At 52.9% G+C, this 15,284-nt stretch overlaps 1 protein-coding gene across 5 annotated transcripts; it reads right to left on the reverse strand.

Annotated features, from left to right (window-relative positions):
* Nucleotides 1-1,975: 1,975 nt before the first annotated feature.
* CAPG (capping actin protein, gelsolin like) lies at nucleotides 1,976-15,278 on the reverse strand. Of its 5 annotated transcripts, none has more exons than XM_045808823.2 (11): nucleotides 15,125-15,263; nucleotides 14,728-14,769; nucleotides 8,180-8,215; nucleotides 7,826-7,998; nucleotides 7,581-7,735; nucleotides 7,228-7,395; nucleotides 5,861-6,010; nucleotides 5,423-5,515; nucleotides 4,844-4,976; nucleotides 2,952-3,040; nucleotides 1,976-2,153 (listed from the first exon to the last, which is right to left on the reverse strand). In XM_045808823.2, the coding sequence occupies exons 3-11, from the start codon at nucleotides 8,200-8,202 to the stop codon at nucleotides 2,088-2,090; spliced, it is 1,050 nt and encodes a 349-aa protein (XP_045664779.2). In that variant the 5' UTR covers nucleotides 8,203-8,215; nucleotides 14,728-14,769; nucleotides 15,125-15,263; the 3' UTR covers nucleotides 1,976-2,087. The 5 variants fall into 5 exon arrangements, with proteins under 5 accessions (XP_045664779.2, XP_087719760.1, XP_045664777.2 ...); XM_087863634.1 differs by lacking the exon at nucleotides 15,125-15,263 and adding an exon at nucleotides 15,012-15,100; XM_045808821.2 differs by lacking the exon at nucleotides 14,728-14,769 and having other exon boundaries at nucleotides 15,189-15,278.
* Between the last annotated feature and the right edge of the window lie 6 nt (nucleotides 15,279-15,284).

Below are 15,284 nucleotides of genomic sequence, written 5' to 3' on the forward strand. Positions count from 1 at the left end.
GTGACAGCCAGGAGCTCCAGGAGAGGAGGTTGCTGTACCCTGGCCAGGCCCCCACTCACTGTATATGGTGTCCATCCTGCGCTTGGAGGCCGAGACTCCTTGCGCACTCTAGCCAGGGGGCAGGGTGGCCTGGCTCTGTTAGGATTGCTGTGAGGCCCCTACATGTTTTTCCTACATTGGCTTCTGGGGAAGCTCTTGCTCCATCCCTCCCAGCCAGGGTATCCTGAGCTGGGGAGACCCCACGGCACTGCTTTCCTGTCCTCTGTACTCTGTCGGGTAGACCCACGGAAGACCACGGTCTCGCCCCTGCACGCTTCCCCAGGTCTAACCCACTGGAGCTAGGGTGCACTGCAGAGGCAGGAAGGCACAGAGCCGCCCCGGGTATGGCAGAGAACTCCCCAGGGCTGTTAGCAGGATTCCTCAAGGGCAGGGCTGGTAACGGACTGCAGTTTGCCTTGCGCCATCCTTCGTCCCCTTTACTTCCTCCAGTCGGGGTGCTTAGTGGGCCTGCAGCGGTGGCCAAGAGCTTCCTGGGCTTGGTGGGGCTGGGATGCAGAAAGGCCACAGCTCAGCCTCCACTTCAGAGTGTCAGTTCCGTAGCTCTTCTGCTGCAGATTCCTTCCACTTGCTCTCAGACCAGAAGGCTAACTCCGCAGACCTGGCAGTGACTGCCCAGCCTGCACCACGGCCTGGGACCAGTCCCTGTGGGCTTCTAGCTGGAGGGGAGGCCAGTGGCCTCTGCAAGAGCCCTTTCTAACCAAGCCACTCCCCGTGTAATGCCTCCAGAGTGCTCAGCTTCAGACCTTGGGACATTAGCAACAACGCAGTCCAGGGATTAAGCTGTCGTTCTCTTGGGGAAGGGGGTTGGAGACCCTTTGAAAGTAGATGCAAACATCTTAACCTGTACATTTTTCTTAGGAAGGGCCCACCTAGGCCTTCCACGAGAGATGTAAAATGCTTCGCAGCCCTAAAAAAGTCAGAACCATGGACCTGGTGCCCCCCTTCCTCGCTCTCCTCTGCAAAGCACCCCTGGCACGGGCCGTCTGGGTGGGCCGTCGGGTGGACCACCGCGCAGCTCCGCAGAGAAGACGGGGGCGTACGCAGAGGAGCTGCTTTGCACGAAAGCGAGATGGATTGGTTAGAATTTGTTGGGGATGGAAGAATCCAGCTGATCAGAGCTCAGAAACCACATAGCCTTTGGGGCCCAGGGGTAGGAGTGGGTCAGGGCAGCCACAGCTCGGCCTGGCCTCCCGAACTCCAGTCTGGACTTACCCAGCCTTGTTCCTGCCCCCGGATCATGCCCTCCCGGGTGGGAGCACTCTGGGCTACTCCATTCTCCTGTTCGGCTCTCAACCCTCTCTGATAGTCAGGCCACCACCCCGTGATACGAGAGAATGAACTAAGGCCTAGACAAGGAAAAGCAACTTGCCCAGGACGACACAGAGGCAGGGTAACATCCGAACCAGACTCCGACTCTCCACACTAGTCTGGGGCTTTCCCCGGCCCTACAGTGGCCCCGCGCTCATGGGCCTAACATGACGCAATGCGGCCGTGCGATGACAAGCCAGACTTGTGTGCTGCGGCAAGCAGTTGTCCTCTTGGTCAGCAAGCATGTGGCTCAGGAGGCGGCTTCCAAGGCAGCTGAGGAAATCCTGGCTCAAACAGCAAGGCGTCCTGAGCCTGCTGCCCCAACCTTGTCCCCGCTGGGGATGTGTGAGTGAACTGAACCCCCGGCTGCAAGCAAAGCCGAGGCCTGGTGCCGAGCCTCCTCCCCACCTGGTTCCCAGCAGTCGCAGCCAGCCCTCTAGGAGCTCCGGGCTGAGTCTGCTCCGGCCCCTGGGCGGGGCAGCGGGTGGCCACTAGGCCCTCTCTGCCGCAGGGCGTGGATAAGTCCTGGTGGCTGGCAGGGGAGTGACGATGAGCTCAGGGCAGGGGTGAGGGCAGAGAGCTGGGAAAGGAGGGCAGAGAGCTGGGAGCTGGGAAAGGCCTCGTCTCCTTTATTGAACAGCCTCAGGGGCACCTCCGCACTGACCAGGCAGCCAGAGGAGGAGAAAGTGGGCAGGCGGGGGTCAGGGAGGCGCCCACCCTCATTTCCAGTCCTTGAAGAATTGCTTGAAGATGGGGCTCTCGCGGCCCTGGGGCAGAATCTCCACCTGCAGGGAGAACGGGGGAGAAGTCTAGCCCAGAGTGTCCACCTCCGCCTCCACCAGGCAGGGCCGGAGCAGAGCCTCAGAGGAGGGTGCTGGGTGCCAGGCCTGGGTCCACATGGGATCCAGGCCAGGTATGCGCCTGGCCAAGAAATAAGACAAGAGATGGGACACGGGCTGCGAAAACAGATGGCTTCAAGCACGTGGGTGCACAGTTCAGGAGACGCACCAGTCATCCACGAGCCTTATCAGATCCCCTGAATGACTCATGGAGTCGCTGCACTGGGGCAACGGGGACAGGACGAGCTGGGGACAAGGGCCCAGAGGAGTTACACCAGCTGCCCACGCCAGGCTCTGGGCTGCCCAGCGTCCTCTTAGAAAACACCATATACATTTGGGGCGCCCGGGTGGCTCGGTCCGTTGAGCATCCGACTCTTGGCTTTGGCTCCGGTCATGATCTCCAGGGTCATGATCTCAGGGTGGTGAGACTCAACCCTGCGCTGAGCACAGAGCCTGCTTCTCTCCTTCTCCCTCTGCCCCTCCCCCATCTCATGCTTGAGTTTGAGCTCTCTCTTTGTCTCTCTCTCTCACTCTCTCTCAAATAAATCTTTAAAAGAAAAGAAAACACCATATACTTTTAAATGTTAAAGGATTAAAATGGGCTTTCCCGCTGGAGGGGGCCGGTACGGAGGCCTGACCGTTCTTGACTGGGCCTGAGGATTTCCCGCCCTTTTTGTCCAGTCTGCGGGGAAGAGGCCACAGGAGGAGCCCCAGGAGGAGGTGGGGCCCCAGGCGTCTCCTCACCTGAGTATTGGGGGCATATCGCATGCGGGAGATGAAGTCCTCAGCCACTTGGAGAGCTGCCTCCCGCTCCTTCTCGTTAGCTTTTCGTCCTGGATCAATTGGGAGGGGATTTTTTTTTTTTTAAGATTTTATTTATTTATTTGACAGAGAGCGAGACAGCCAGCGAGAGAGGGAACACAAGCAGGGGGAGTGGGAGAGGAAGAAGCAGGCTCATAGCGGAGGAGCCTGACATGGGGCTCGATCCCATAACGCCGGGATCACGCCCTGAGCCGAAGGCAGACGCTTAACCGCTGTGCCACCCAGGCGCCCCGGGATTTTTTTTTTAAAGAGCAGGGACCCTCTCTAGCCCACATCCCATTTTCTCAAGGAAACTGAAGGGGGGGGGGGGTTCCGTAGAATAGCTGGCGACTTTTAAAAGAAATGGACCAGGAGGTACTAAGATGCTAAGGAGCTCTTTGGAGGTGTGAAGTCAGTCACTAGAGACTTCTCCCAACCCGGCAGCTCCATGGGATGACAGCTGTTCTTTCTGCCTGCTCTAATCAAAACCTTCTGCTCGGACCACGGCCCCATGGATAGTCAGAATTTGTGTTCCCCATGGCATGAGACTCGAAATAGAGAGCCCCACCCGGGGACACCTCACCGCTGGAGTCTGCCAACCATGCTGTTGACAAGTATCAACAAGTATCAAGCCTTTTTTGTAAAACTAAACAGGACAAAAGGGTGTGATTTATAATAGTCTTACTCCCATAATGTCAGCCGACATCGGCCTAAGAGCAAAGGAAGACCATGCAGTTATCCGTTCCCTCCTGTGGGACCTTTGGGGCAAGATGTGCTCCAGCTTAAGCCAAGATACTTCTCTTCCTGGCTCCCAATTTTCCTGTGCTTTTTTCTTCTCTGGTTTCTCTTTCTAAAACGGTTCAGTTCTTTGCTTGGGGTTTAATTCCCTTCCATGGACATCTGGGAACCCCTCAAGCTCAGAACCGGTTCCATGGGAAAGGTACCCTGTGGCAGGAGGGGAAAGGCAGCCCCAGGGCCCAATCTCCAACCGTACCCCATCCACGTCAGAGAAAGCTGCCATGTTCCTTGCCACTCTGGCCCTTCCCTGAGCCATTGGCCAGTAGGAGCTACCCTGAGAGTGCCTAACCCCTCCCCATCTTCCTGACCAGGCTAGGGCTGTGGGTTTATCTTGGCTTTGGTTGCCCCCATAAATATTTACTGAACAAAGGCTATTTCCTCACGACACCAGAGATGATATGGTTCCTGCTTTCAGGAAGGTTATAATCTTGGTCAGGGAGGTAAGACGTGCTCGAGAAAAGACAAGCATGGAGAAGCAAGGAGGTTCCCAGGGTCAGAGACTCAAAGCTTTGCTTCAACATTTTCTGGAGTTAAACCAAGCGGACAAACTTATACACAACAGTGTTTCTATCTCCAGCCAATACAATTTCTTGGAAAAACAAGTTCTACTAGTTCATTACCCAGGGCACCAAGTGAGATTTCATTTACCTAACATTTCTCTTGTCACACCCCTAGGCAGAATGCAAGACTGGGGTCCCAGCAGCCCTGAAGGCCTAGGGGTGCTCTAGGACAGCAGTCCTCAAAATGTGACCCTGGACCTGCAGCAAGGCCTGGGAACCACTTAGATATGCAAATTCTTGGGTGGTGGTTGGGGGGCGGGGTCCAGCCATCCGTTCTAACAGGCCCTCTAAGGCTTACTGAAGTTTCTGAACCCTTGCCTGGAATTTAGAGGGTGGGAACAGCAAAGAGAAAGGGCTCAGCGGCTCCCTGAGGCTGTTTCTGAAAGCAATCAGGCAGGCTGAGCCCCCCAGTGGGAAGCGCGCCCTGGTTGGAGCAGCGGCAGGGGCCTCCGGCTAGAATGGAGAAGCCACACGTACCCTTCCAGATGTAGATCTTGCCACAGAGCCCATTGTCCAGCACGAAGCAGTCATCGGACAGAAGCAGCTCAAGGGCAAAGGGACTGGAGTCCGCCACCTTGGTCAGGTTCATCTGTCCGGTGGCATCGGAGACCTGGGGGATGATGAACAGTGCCAGATCCCGCCCCCTGCCCCCAACACACAGACCTAACCTCCACCCCTAGGCCATGGCTCCCATGGTCCCCACTCACGGCCCCAGCCCAAGGAGCAGAGAGACTGGGCACCCCGCCCCTCACTCCACCCTCAGTCTCTGCAATGCCAAGGCCCTGCATCCATTTGGAAATTAAGTGGATTCCAAATTACAAACGAATACAAAGAATCCAAAAAAGTAAAGCTCAGCATTGGCTTCACACCTCCTTCTCCAAGAATGGGCTGGAAGTGAAGTATTTATCTCCTCAGGAGGGCCGGACATCCCTCCATTTCCCAACCCTCGCTCCCAGCCCTGGATAAAGCATCCTGCTGCCTGACACAGCCTTCCCCAGGCTTTCTCCTCTCCCTTCAGCACCCCTGCCCGGGCCCAGGGCAGGCCAGAGTACCCACCTTATACAGAGCCGCGGCCTGGGCGTTTGTCCGGTCAGCTGTGAGGTCTTCCTCGGGGTTGCCCTCCTTCAGAGCAGGCTTGGGGCCCAGGACCTACAGGGACCAGGGCAGACCGGGTTTCCAGGGATTCCTGGGCACCTGCCCCAGACCTTCCCAACCCATCACTCCCAAGGCTACCACGTCTGGGGGAGGCAAACAGTGTCCTGCACAAGGGCACCCAGCAGAGGTGAGTGAGGGCTGGGTCCAGCCCAGTCCACCTGCCAGGCCGCTGGTCCATCTGCCCAGAGGGGCGCTTTCCCCTGAATCACACGAGGGCACCCTGTGAGCTAGCCACAGCCCTAAGCAGTACCCCAGGCCACTCACCCATACCCTCCACCCTCTACTGACCACGTTCATCCCCCCAGCTTCTCCCAGCTGCGCACCCCAACATCCCCCAACCTGGATCATCTCGGCAGGCTCCTCCCCATCCGTGACGATCTCCACCTGGGCCTTGCCCTGCCGCTCACTGTCCCGGATGGCCAGGGCCAGGTCCCGCGCCTTGTTGCGCTCCAGGATGTTGGACTTTCCACCACACCAGGCAAAGATGTTCTGGAGGGAAGTGGGGAGGCTCAGCGTCCTGCATCCAGCCTGTTGACTGTGTGTGTGTGGGGGGGGGGTTCTGAAGAACTGCCCCCGGAGGCAAGACCATCTAAGACAACATCTTTGCAAAGAGGTTTCTCTGGCCAGCCCCGTGCCCCTCCTGCTTTCTGTTTCTCCACAAGTCTCACCCGCAAATATGTAAAGGTCTTTATCTTGTCTGTAATCTATCTCCCCCGACTAGAAAGTAAGCTTCATCAGGGCACGAGTGTTCTGTTTTGTTTTTTGTTTTGTTTTATCTTGCTTTGCTTTGCTTTGTTCACAGCCGCGTGCCCAGTACTACAACAGAGACTGGCACACACTTAGGCACATAGTAAATATGGAATGAATGAATGAATGAATGAATGAATGAATGAATGAATGAGAGAGTGAATGGGTGAATGCCATCCTGAGCCCCGTATCTCACACCGCTCTCTGCACCCTGCTGTGCAGGTCACCTGCCTCCAGCTCACTGCTGCTCAGCCCCCCTCCCCACTGTCCCTGGGTTGGCTTCCTGCCTCGAACCTTCAGCACAAGACGCAGCCCAGGCTCCTCCAGCAGTCTCAGGACCTAGGTCTCAGCAATAATTTTCGCTCCCACTGCTCCTGTCCCCACCCAGGGTCCCTGTCAAGCTAGTCCCCTCCCTGCTGTCAGCATGCATGTCTGCACCTCTTCTCCCTCAGTGCCTCAGCCTCAGCTCACCTGTCCCTTCACCTGGAAAGGCATTTCCCCTCGGTGAAGGTCTAGTCAGATGGCACCTTCCTGGGACAGTGGCTTCAGTGCCCGCTAGAGGAAGCCCCCCGGCCCCAAGCCCTCTCAGCACATGCCCCTGCCTCTCAGAGTCCTCATCACATTTACAGTAGGGGACAGGCCTGTGTGGGCTGCCTCCCCAGAGCAAGCCATTTGTGGTCCCCGAGCTGGCTCAAAGTAGGCATGAGAGACTCACTGAGTGACTGGCTGAGCGGACAAATGAACGAAAGGTCTGGCCAGCCGCTAACTCAGAGCTACAAAGGCTCCAAGGAAGGAGAGAGTCGCTGCAGTGTTAGAGACAGTGGCTGGAAGGCAGAGGGGCTTTCTGTCTTTTTGGACCTAAGATGTTTTCCTAACGGCTGGAGCAGCTTCTCGCCCGTTCCCTGGCCCCTTAAAAGACAGGTGCCAACACGGTGCTCAGCCCCGCCCTGCCTGCTCACCTGGCCCAGGTCCAGGATGAAGCAGTCCCCGGTGTTGAAGCTGTCCCAGCTCAGCGCCCGCTCAGTGGCCCGGATGTTCTTCTTCCCCTTCACCTGGTACAGTTTCTTGATGGCAGCTGGAGCGGCCCCTGGGGAGGTCTTGTGAAATGCTGACTCCACTCCACCTTCCTGCAGCCCAGACGGCCAACCTCAGGGGGCTGACAGGAGGCCTGTGGCCCTCCACACCGGGTCCCGGTGGGGGATGGGCAGAAAGGCAGGGAGGACCCAGGCCTGAGGGCGCCTGGGCCTTGTGCAGGGTGAGAGCTGGCTCCGAGAAAAGCCACGGGGTAAGGTGCTGGGAGGTGGGCTCTGACCTGGTACTTGAGGCCACGTGGGAAGTAGCTCATGAAGAGGTCGGACTCATTGCCCTGCACCTCCCGGTGCTGCACGGGCCGCTCCCCAAGCAGGGTGTTGAGATGCACGGCCAGCACAGCGCAGGCCCCCTGCTCATCCCGGGAGGACTGCTGGCCTGCGGCGGGGAGGGGCAGGGCAAGGCCGGTGAGACCCGCCCAGCCCGCGCTCCCGGGGGCCACGCCCCCAGCTCCTCCCAGCCCCCTACCTATCCACAGGTGCAGGTGGGAGAGCTCTTCCGGACCGTTGTGCAGCACGAGGTAGGAGTCCCCCGAGAAGAAGATGCCCTGGTTCTCCCGTGCTACCGGCACTGGCTTCAGTTTCTCCACCCGCCATACGTGCAGGCCGGGATCCTGCACCGAGGCGGGGAACGGAGAGCCACTGCGGGAGGGAAGAGGGGTGGCGGTGGTGGCCAGGGCCCGTGAGCAGAGGACCCAAGCAGACACCTGGGAGGACCGAGGCGGCCGGAGGACTGTGGTGTGGGGATGAGGGAAGCTGTGAGGAGGGCAGCCCTTGGGGGTGAAGAAGGGGAGGGATGAAAGGGGTGGGGTACTCAGCCTACCTCTGGGGGAGACGTGTGTACATGCTGCTTCCGGTTCTAGAAAGAAGAAGCCATTATGATTACAAATGTTATGACAACCACCCTTCACATTGGTCTGGGGAGGCCGTTCCAGGGGTCAAATGCTATCATATTCCTTAACTATTTCATCTCCAAGAGCCCAAGGGGAGATTACCCTGGCTCCATTATGCAGGCAAAGAAACCGAGGCTTAGAAATTCTAAGTCCAAAGCCACAAAGCTTGTGAGTGGCTAGTGAAAACTAGGTTTCAGACTCCTGGGCCAATGGCTTTCTCTTGCTGTGACCTCTCAGCCATACCTCTCTTCTGCTTCCAGACCCCTAACTCTGGTCCTTACACGAGGCTGACTGACATACAGCTCTTTAAGCAATAACTGCTTATATTAGAAAAGTCGAAAATCAATAACTTAAGTTACCACCATAAAAACACCGGAAAAGGAAAAGCAAATTAAACCCAAAATGATCAGGAGAAAAGAAATAATAAAAATAAGAGCAGAGGGGCGCCTGGGTGGCACAGCGGTTAAGCATCTGCCTTCGGCTCAGGGCGTGATCTTGGCGTTATGGGATCGAGCCCCACATCAGGCTCCTCCACTGGGAGCCTGCTTCTTCCTCTCCCACTCTCCCTGCTTGTGTTCCCTCTCTCGCTGGCTGTCTCTATCTCTGTCGAATAAATAAATAAAATCTTTAAAAAAAAAAAATAAGAGCAGAAATCAATAGAAATAAAAATATATGTGCAGAGAGAAAATCAATGAAGCTGGTTTTTGAAAAAAAATCAATAAAACTGATGACCCTTTAGACAAACTGATGAGGAAAAAGAAGAGACACAAATTTCCAATTCAGAAATAAGAGAGATGATTCACTACAGATTCTCAAATATTAGAAGGATAAAGAGAATACTACAAAGACGTATGCCAATATATTCAACAACATATACAAAATGGGCAAATTCCTTGAAGGATACAAAGTATGAAAGTTCAATCAAGAAAAAATAGGCTACCTGAATAATTCTAGTATCTATTAAAGAAACTAAATATGTACTTAACCCTCCCCCTCCACTTCCGAGTCATGGTACATTCTTTTTTTCTTTTCTTTTCTTAGATTATTTATTTATTTATTTATTTGAGATAGAGGGAAAGGGAGAAGTAGACTCCCCGCTGAGCAGGGAGCCCCACCTGGGGCTCAATCCCAGGACCCTGAGATCACAACCTGAACTGAAATCAGGAGTTGGACACTCAACTGACTGAGCCACCCAGGCGACCCCCAAGTCATCATGCATTCTACCAAAACTTTAAGGAAAACGTACCAATTCTATGCAAACTTTTCCAGAAAATAAGAGAGAACACTTCCCAATTCATTCTATGCCATCAGCATTATCCTGATATAACAAACCAGATAAATATATTATAGAAAAGAAAACTAGGGTACACCTGGGTGGCTCAGTCAGTTGAATGTCTGACTCTTGATTTTGGCTCAGCTCAGGAGTCTGCTTAGGATTCTCTCTCTCTCTCTCTCTCTCTCTATTTCTCTCTCTCTCCCTTTGCCCCTCTCCCCCATGCTCGTCCTCTCTTGTTCTCTTAAATTAATAAATAAATTAATTAATTTTAAAAATCTTAAAAAAAAGAAAATTAGACCAATATTCCTCATGAACATAGACACAAAAAATATTACCGAAATTTTAGCATATGGAATTCCATAATATAAAAAGGATAAAACACCATGACTAGATGGTGTTTATCCCAAGAATGCAAAGTTAGTTTAACATCTAAAAATCAATCAATGTAATCCACCTTATTAATAAATTATATACATATGGAAAAAAACCTCTCTAAAAGGAAGCCATTTTAAATTTCTTTCTAAGTCAGCATGACTGTACATAAACTTTGTTTAAACCAAAGGCCTGATTTATGTCCCACCAAACATACATTGTACACATGCCTTGTACATGAGTAGCCTGAAGGAAACCATCTTGTCCATAAGATACCGACCAAGGCTCCTACTTCCTGCATTTCTTGACATTAAAACTCATGATTCCTACCTATATGCTAATCTATAATCTCTTGAGCTTTTGCAAGATGTAGAAAAGGATATAACCCTGTAAAACTGTCCATTCGCTGGAGCACATTCTTCCCTGTGAAGACCATGGTTCCCGGGGAACTGTCCTAACTTGGGCTCAAATAAAACTCTCTTTCCTTCTTTTAGAGATTACAAAAGGTTAGTTCATTTTACATCAAGTATATATATTGCATTGACAATATATGAGTGTGTGTATACATCTATAACCATCTCAACAGATGCAGAAAAGGCATTTACTAAAATTCTACGTCTGTTCCTGACAAAACAAAACAAAACTTTCAGCAAACTAGCAATAGAAGGGAACTTCCTCAAACTAATAAAAGGCACCTACCAAAAACAAACGGAAACACAGAATCCCTAGAGCCAACATTATACTTAGTGCCTTCCCTAATTCTAAACTCTTTTTTTTTTTTATTGTGTTATGTTAGTCACCATGCAGTACATCATTAGTTTTCGATGTAGTGTTCCTCTAATTCTAAACTCTTGATTCCCAGGCATGAGCAATCACTGCCAGGCCAGCTTTCCTCAAATGCCTCCACAGGGGACAACCACAGGCCACCCCGAGAGAAACTACTTTGGTATGAACATTGTTTTGATTTAAAAGCAATCAAGGGGCGCCTGGGTGGCACAGCGGTTAAGCGTCTGCCTTCGGCTCAGGGCGTGATCCCGGCGTTCTGGGATCGAGCCCCACATCAGGCTCCTCCGCTAGGAGCCTGCTTCTTCCTCTCCCACTCCCCCTGCTTGTGTTCCCTCTCTCGCTGGCTGTCTCTCTGTCGAAAAAATAAATAAAATCTTAAAATAAAATAAAATAAAAGCAATCAAAACCCAACTGATTCAGTAAAAGGTTTACTGAATGGTTTACCTCCCCCTTAACTGCCTGCTTATATTAGGAAGAGAGCTCTTACCAGATTCCTCTTTGCCTAAGAAACTTACCTACATAATGGGGCAACCTTTGTTTTCCAGGCATCCCCTCTCATGTTCCTGCTGATAGTCTTTCTCCCCTTTGGATCCTCAGACCCTACCCCTCTCCTTAGCTCCTATTAAGAGTCTTATTGCTTCACTATCTTTGGAATTTCCCTGTCTGTATAGATTCCCCATACGTATGCTATTAAGTTTAATTTTATCCTGTTAGTCTATCTCCTGTCAATTTGATTCTAAGTCCAACCAGAAGGATCTTGAGGGGCTGAGGAAATTTTTCCTCCCCCGCACCTCAAATGTTATGTTATTCTATAGGTCAGTGACAGCAACCTTTTTTGGACAAGTTACTCGGGGGGAAATGGTAAAGGCAAGTATTTTTAAAATATATATTATTTTTTTAAAAAATTCAGCAAATGCAGTAGCTACAGCTTCACTCACCATCTCTTTTCTATGTTCCAATTACTACACAGTTTCTTTCCTTTTTTTTTTTTTTTTTTCTTAAAATGCACAGCCCACACTAGCAAGCACTGTAACACAATTCATGCTGTGCAGGTGAACAACATTTTTGTAAGGTGAGCCTCTGTGATGCAGGGTAAGGGCCTGGGGAATTTCAGGGTGAAGAGGCAAACTGGCACCATGGGGAGCTTCTTGGGACCTGGGGAAGCAGGAAGGGGGAAGAGACATCTTTAGGAGATGGACAGGAGAGCAGAGGGTGTAGGGTCTGAGTAGAAAATGGAGGGGAAAAAAGAAGCAGTGGTAATAAATGTCAACTACCACGGGAATCATGACTTCTTTTCCATTCCTAACTCACAACAGAGCTGAAGGCATTTTTTGAAACCGCTCTTTCCCAAAGCAGGAGGCAGTGAGGGGGAAGTTTGGGGGAGGGAACCTTTAATGTTCCTCCATTCCACAGAAGGTCACATGCTTGCCCACATCCCTCGCCACAGGCTGCTCAGCCTGTGACTCAGGTCTGAAATGGTGGGGCGGCTGTCCCACGCCCAAACCAGGGGGGAGAGATGGTGCGAACAAGAGGGTCAATTGTTAGCTTTACTATTTTTCCTTCTGTGTTCCTGATCTGCGGGCTCTGGCCTGAGTACTAACTCAGAAGCTGGCAGCGCAAGTTTTTGAGGAAAGGGTTGTGGCCACCTGCTTCTTCATCATCCTGGCTGCCTGTTAAAATTAGCTTGGGATCTTATAAAAACACAGATGGCCCGGGCCCAGGCCTGGAGATTTTTATTACACAGGCGTGGAGTGGGGCCTGTGCATCTGCATTTTGAGCGTATGTTCCAGGTGATTCTCTTCTGCCCCTTAACTATCCAGAACAGCATCTCACACCTGCCTGTACGTTAGAATTATCAAGCTCAAAAAAATCCCAATGTCCAGACCACACACCAGAACAGTTAAAATCAGAGTTTCTGGGGGTAGAGCCCGGGTAGCATGTGTGCGAAGTCCCAGGTGACCCTAAAGCTCAGGTCGGGGTGGAAACCCCTGCTGTCCCATCAGATCTCTACCCCTTGGCCTTCTGCTCCAGGCTGTGCCCCAGGGGCTACCTGACACCTCTCCCTTCCAGCCGCTCTGCCCAAGCCCACAGCAGCTGGAGCTTTCTCTGTGTGTATGCCGCCCCCCCCCCAAGTCCAGTAAAGCCCCATCACCCTCCAGACCCATACCAAACCCCAGCTGTCCAAGGAGCCTGCCAGGACATTCGGTAGCCTCAGCGCTTTCTGGGAGTGCTCCCAGCCCTCTCACTTCAGTCTCTACTTGCAGGTTGTCTATTCGGATGACCTGACAGCTTCATGTCTCAGCCAGAGCCCCAGACTTGCCTGACACTCCTGCATCCCTCCAGCAGCCCACGACAGGCTCTATGCAATTCCGTACAAAGTCTACATTGGGAGCTTGGCACTGGGCAGAGTGGTGGTAGGGCACAGAAACGAGAAAGAACAACCCATGGGTCATGGTCTAACTGGAGGAGGCAGAGCAACAGGGAGCCATCACACCCAGTGGGGCCACAGGCAAACTTCCCCTAGGTGGGGAATGTCACAGAATCACAGATGTCAGCCTTAGAAGGAGCCTAAATACTTATCTCATCCTGCTCCGCCTCTGCCTCCACCTCCCAACGCATGCCTGTGCGCGCACAGTGCAGGAATCCCTTCTGCAGCATCCCTCACCATCCTCCTCTTGAACACTTCCAGTGATGGGGAACTCACCATCTCACAAGACAGCCTCTTCCATACATATCTCTTACATTAAAGTCTGCTTCTTCCCACTCTGCCAGAGTGTGCTGAGTTATGGATCTGCCCACCTCCCCTACTAGACTATAAAGGCCTTTTGCCGGGGACTGTATGTTGCCTCTCTGGACCTAGATGGAACCTGAAGGGGAGCAAAATATACCACCCCAAAATAAGCCTCTTTGGCATGTTGATTATTTTAAACTGGCTATTTTTAAGAAGCAGCAGACACAGGTGACATTCTGAAATCCAAGTAGAAGTTACCCTTTGTAAGAGACATTTACACTTATAGGGGAATTCTCCCTCCATAAGGGTGTCTCCCCACTGCATCAGGAAGGGAGGGGGGATGACTGCAGCAACTTATCAAAGTGCAAAGCAGCCACTGAAATCTTTGTAACAATCTTACTCTTGTTCACTGTGCTCTTCCTGGTAACCTCCCCTAACTGACCCCCAATATCTTTTTTCTTTAGCATAAGATGGTATTTAAGGTGATGGCTTCGACCATTTCAGGGAGTTTTCCTGGGTCTCTCCCAAGTATACAGGAGGTATATACGTTATTAAACTTCCTGGTTTTCTCCTGTTAATCTGTCTTATATCAATTTAATAGACCAGCCAAAGAACCTAGAAGGGAAGAAGGGAAAACTTTTCCGCCCTGTGCCGGGAACCCTGCAGGACCTCAGAGGGTGCGTGGGATACACAGGACTTGTGTGGCTGCTATTCCTAGAGCAGCGGGAGCCGGAGAGAGAGCGTGGGATCTCACAGGCTGGGACAGGTTGTAGCTGCCCCGGAGGCAGAAAGGAGAGGCTGGGGAATCCAGTGAGACCGTCCTGGGGCCCGGGGTGGGGGAGGACGCATGCCTGGCTGGCCTGGCCCTTGAACTGCTGGGGCTTCAGAAGGAACCTGCCTTTGAGTACGCCCTGTGGGACCTGGGGGCAGGGGCAGGTGTCGCTGTGATGCCTACTGTTAAGACAGTGCTTTAAAACTGTCAGAACAACTGCTCTCACCCTCCTCCAGTGCTGTCTCTGCCCTCAGACACTCACTCTATTGATCCCTACAGGTCCCTTCACCTCACAGTCCATTTGCCCCTAGTTGTGAAATTAAACAGCCCCTACCTCTCTCCTCAAGAAAGGGTGGAGGGGGGAGCGTCAACACTATGACAGCAGGTCCTCCCAGCCTGGGACATGGGCATTCCAGGGCGGGGGGTGTCCGGAGGCCTCCCCTGGGGACTCTCTGGCTAGTACTCTTTCCCCTGACACCAAGTGGGGCTCCTACCCTATCCCTCCTCCACCTCTCCCTCCCTCCTCCTCCCCTTCTCTTACCCCAGGCCCAGGACCAGACCCTCAGCTGAGATCTTGTTGGATCTGCAAAATAATGGGCTGTGCTACAGTTTGAACCCAAATGCTCTGCTCCCTCCCCCAACCACTGCAGCCCACCCGTGTACAATCTCGCCAGTCCAGTCTTAGGGACGGGCATCCTCAAATCTGTCAGGAGGTCCGCACCACCTCTCCCGCCAGCCAGGACACGCCTGACCCAGGAGTGGCTCGTCAGTATCCTGGGTACCCTCCGGGGCAGCTGTGGGGCTCCAGACAGACCATAAATGTACCTGGACCCTGGCACAAAGCTGCCAGGACAGCGGGCTGGGGGACACGGGTCCCGGACAAAACGGCTTCCAGAAATGTGAGTCTCTGTTTCCAGACCCTGGCAGCCAGCCCTCACCTGCCGCGTTAGAGGGTCCCAGCCAGAAGTCCCGACTCTCCCTCAGCCACCCTGCCACTTTCACCTCTCCGCAGCTCTCCTTCCTCGCACTTCTGCTTTTCAGATTCTTCCTCCCAGCTCACCCCACCCAGCTTCTCACTTCCCTACGTCCCGGCGCGGG

Source organism: Ursus americanus, chromosome 7, assembly GCF_024610735.1.
Source record: "Ursus americanus isolate L20-20 chromosome 7, mUrsAme1.1.p, whole genome shotgun sequence".
Lineage (NCBI taxonomy): Eukaryota > Metazoa > Chordata > Mammalia > Carnivora > Ursidae > Ursus > Ursus americanus.

Coding starts and splice junctions, on each gene's coding strand:
- CAPG (XM_045808821.2), bottom strand. CDS start 8,202: ATGTACACACGTCTCCCCCAGAG. Junction 3,041..4,843: donor CAAGATCTACATCTGGAAGG/GTACGTGTGGCT, acceptor CAATTGATCCAG/GACGAAAAGCTAACGAGAAG. Junction 2,154..2,951: donor GATATGCCCCCAATACTCAG/GTGAGGAGACGC, acceptor TTCTCCCTGCAG/GTGGAGATTCTGCCCCAGGG.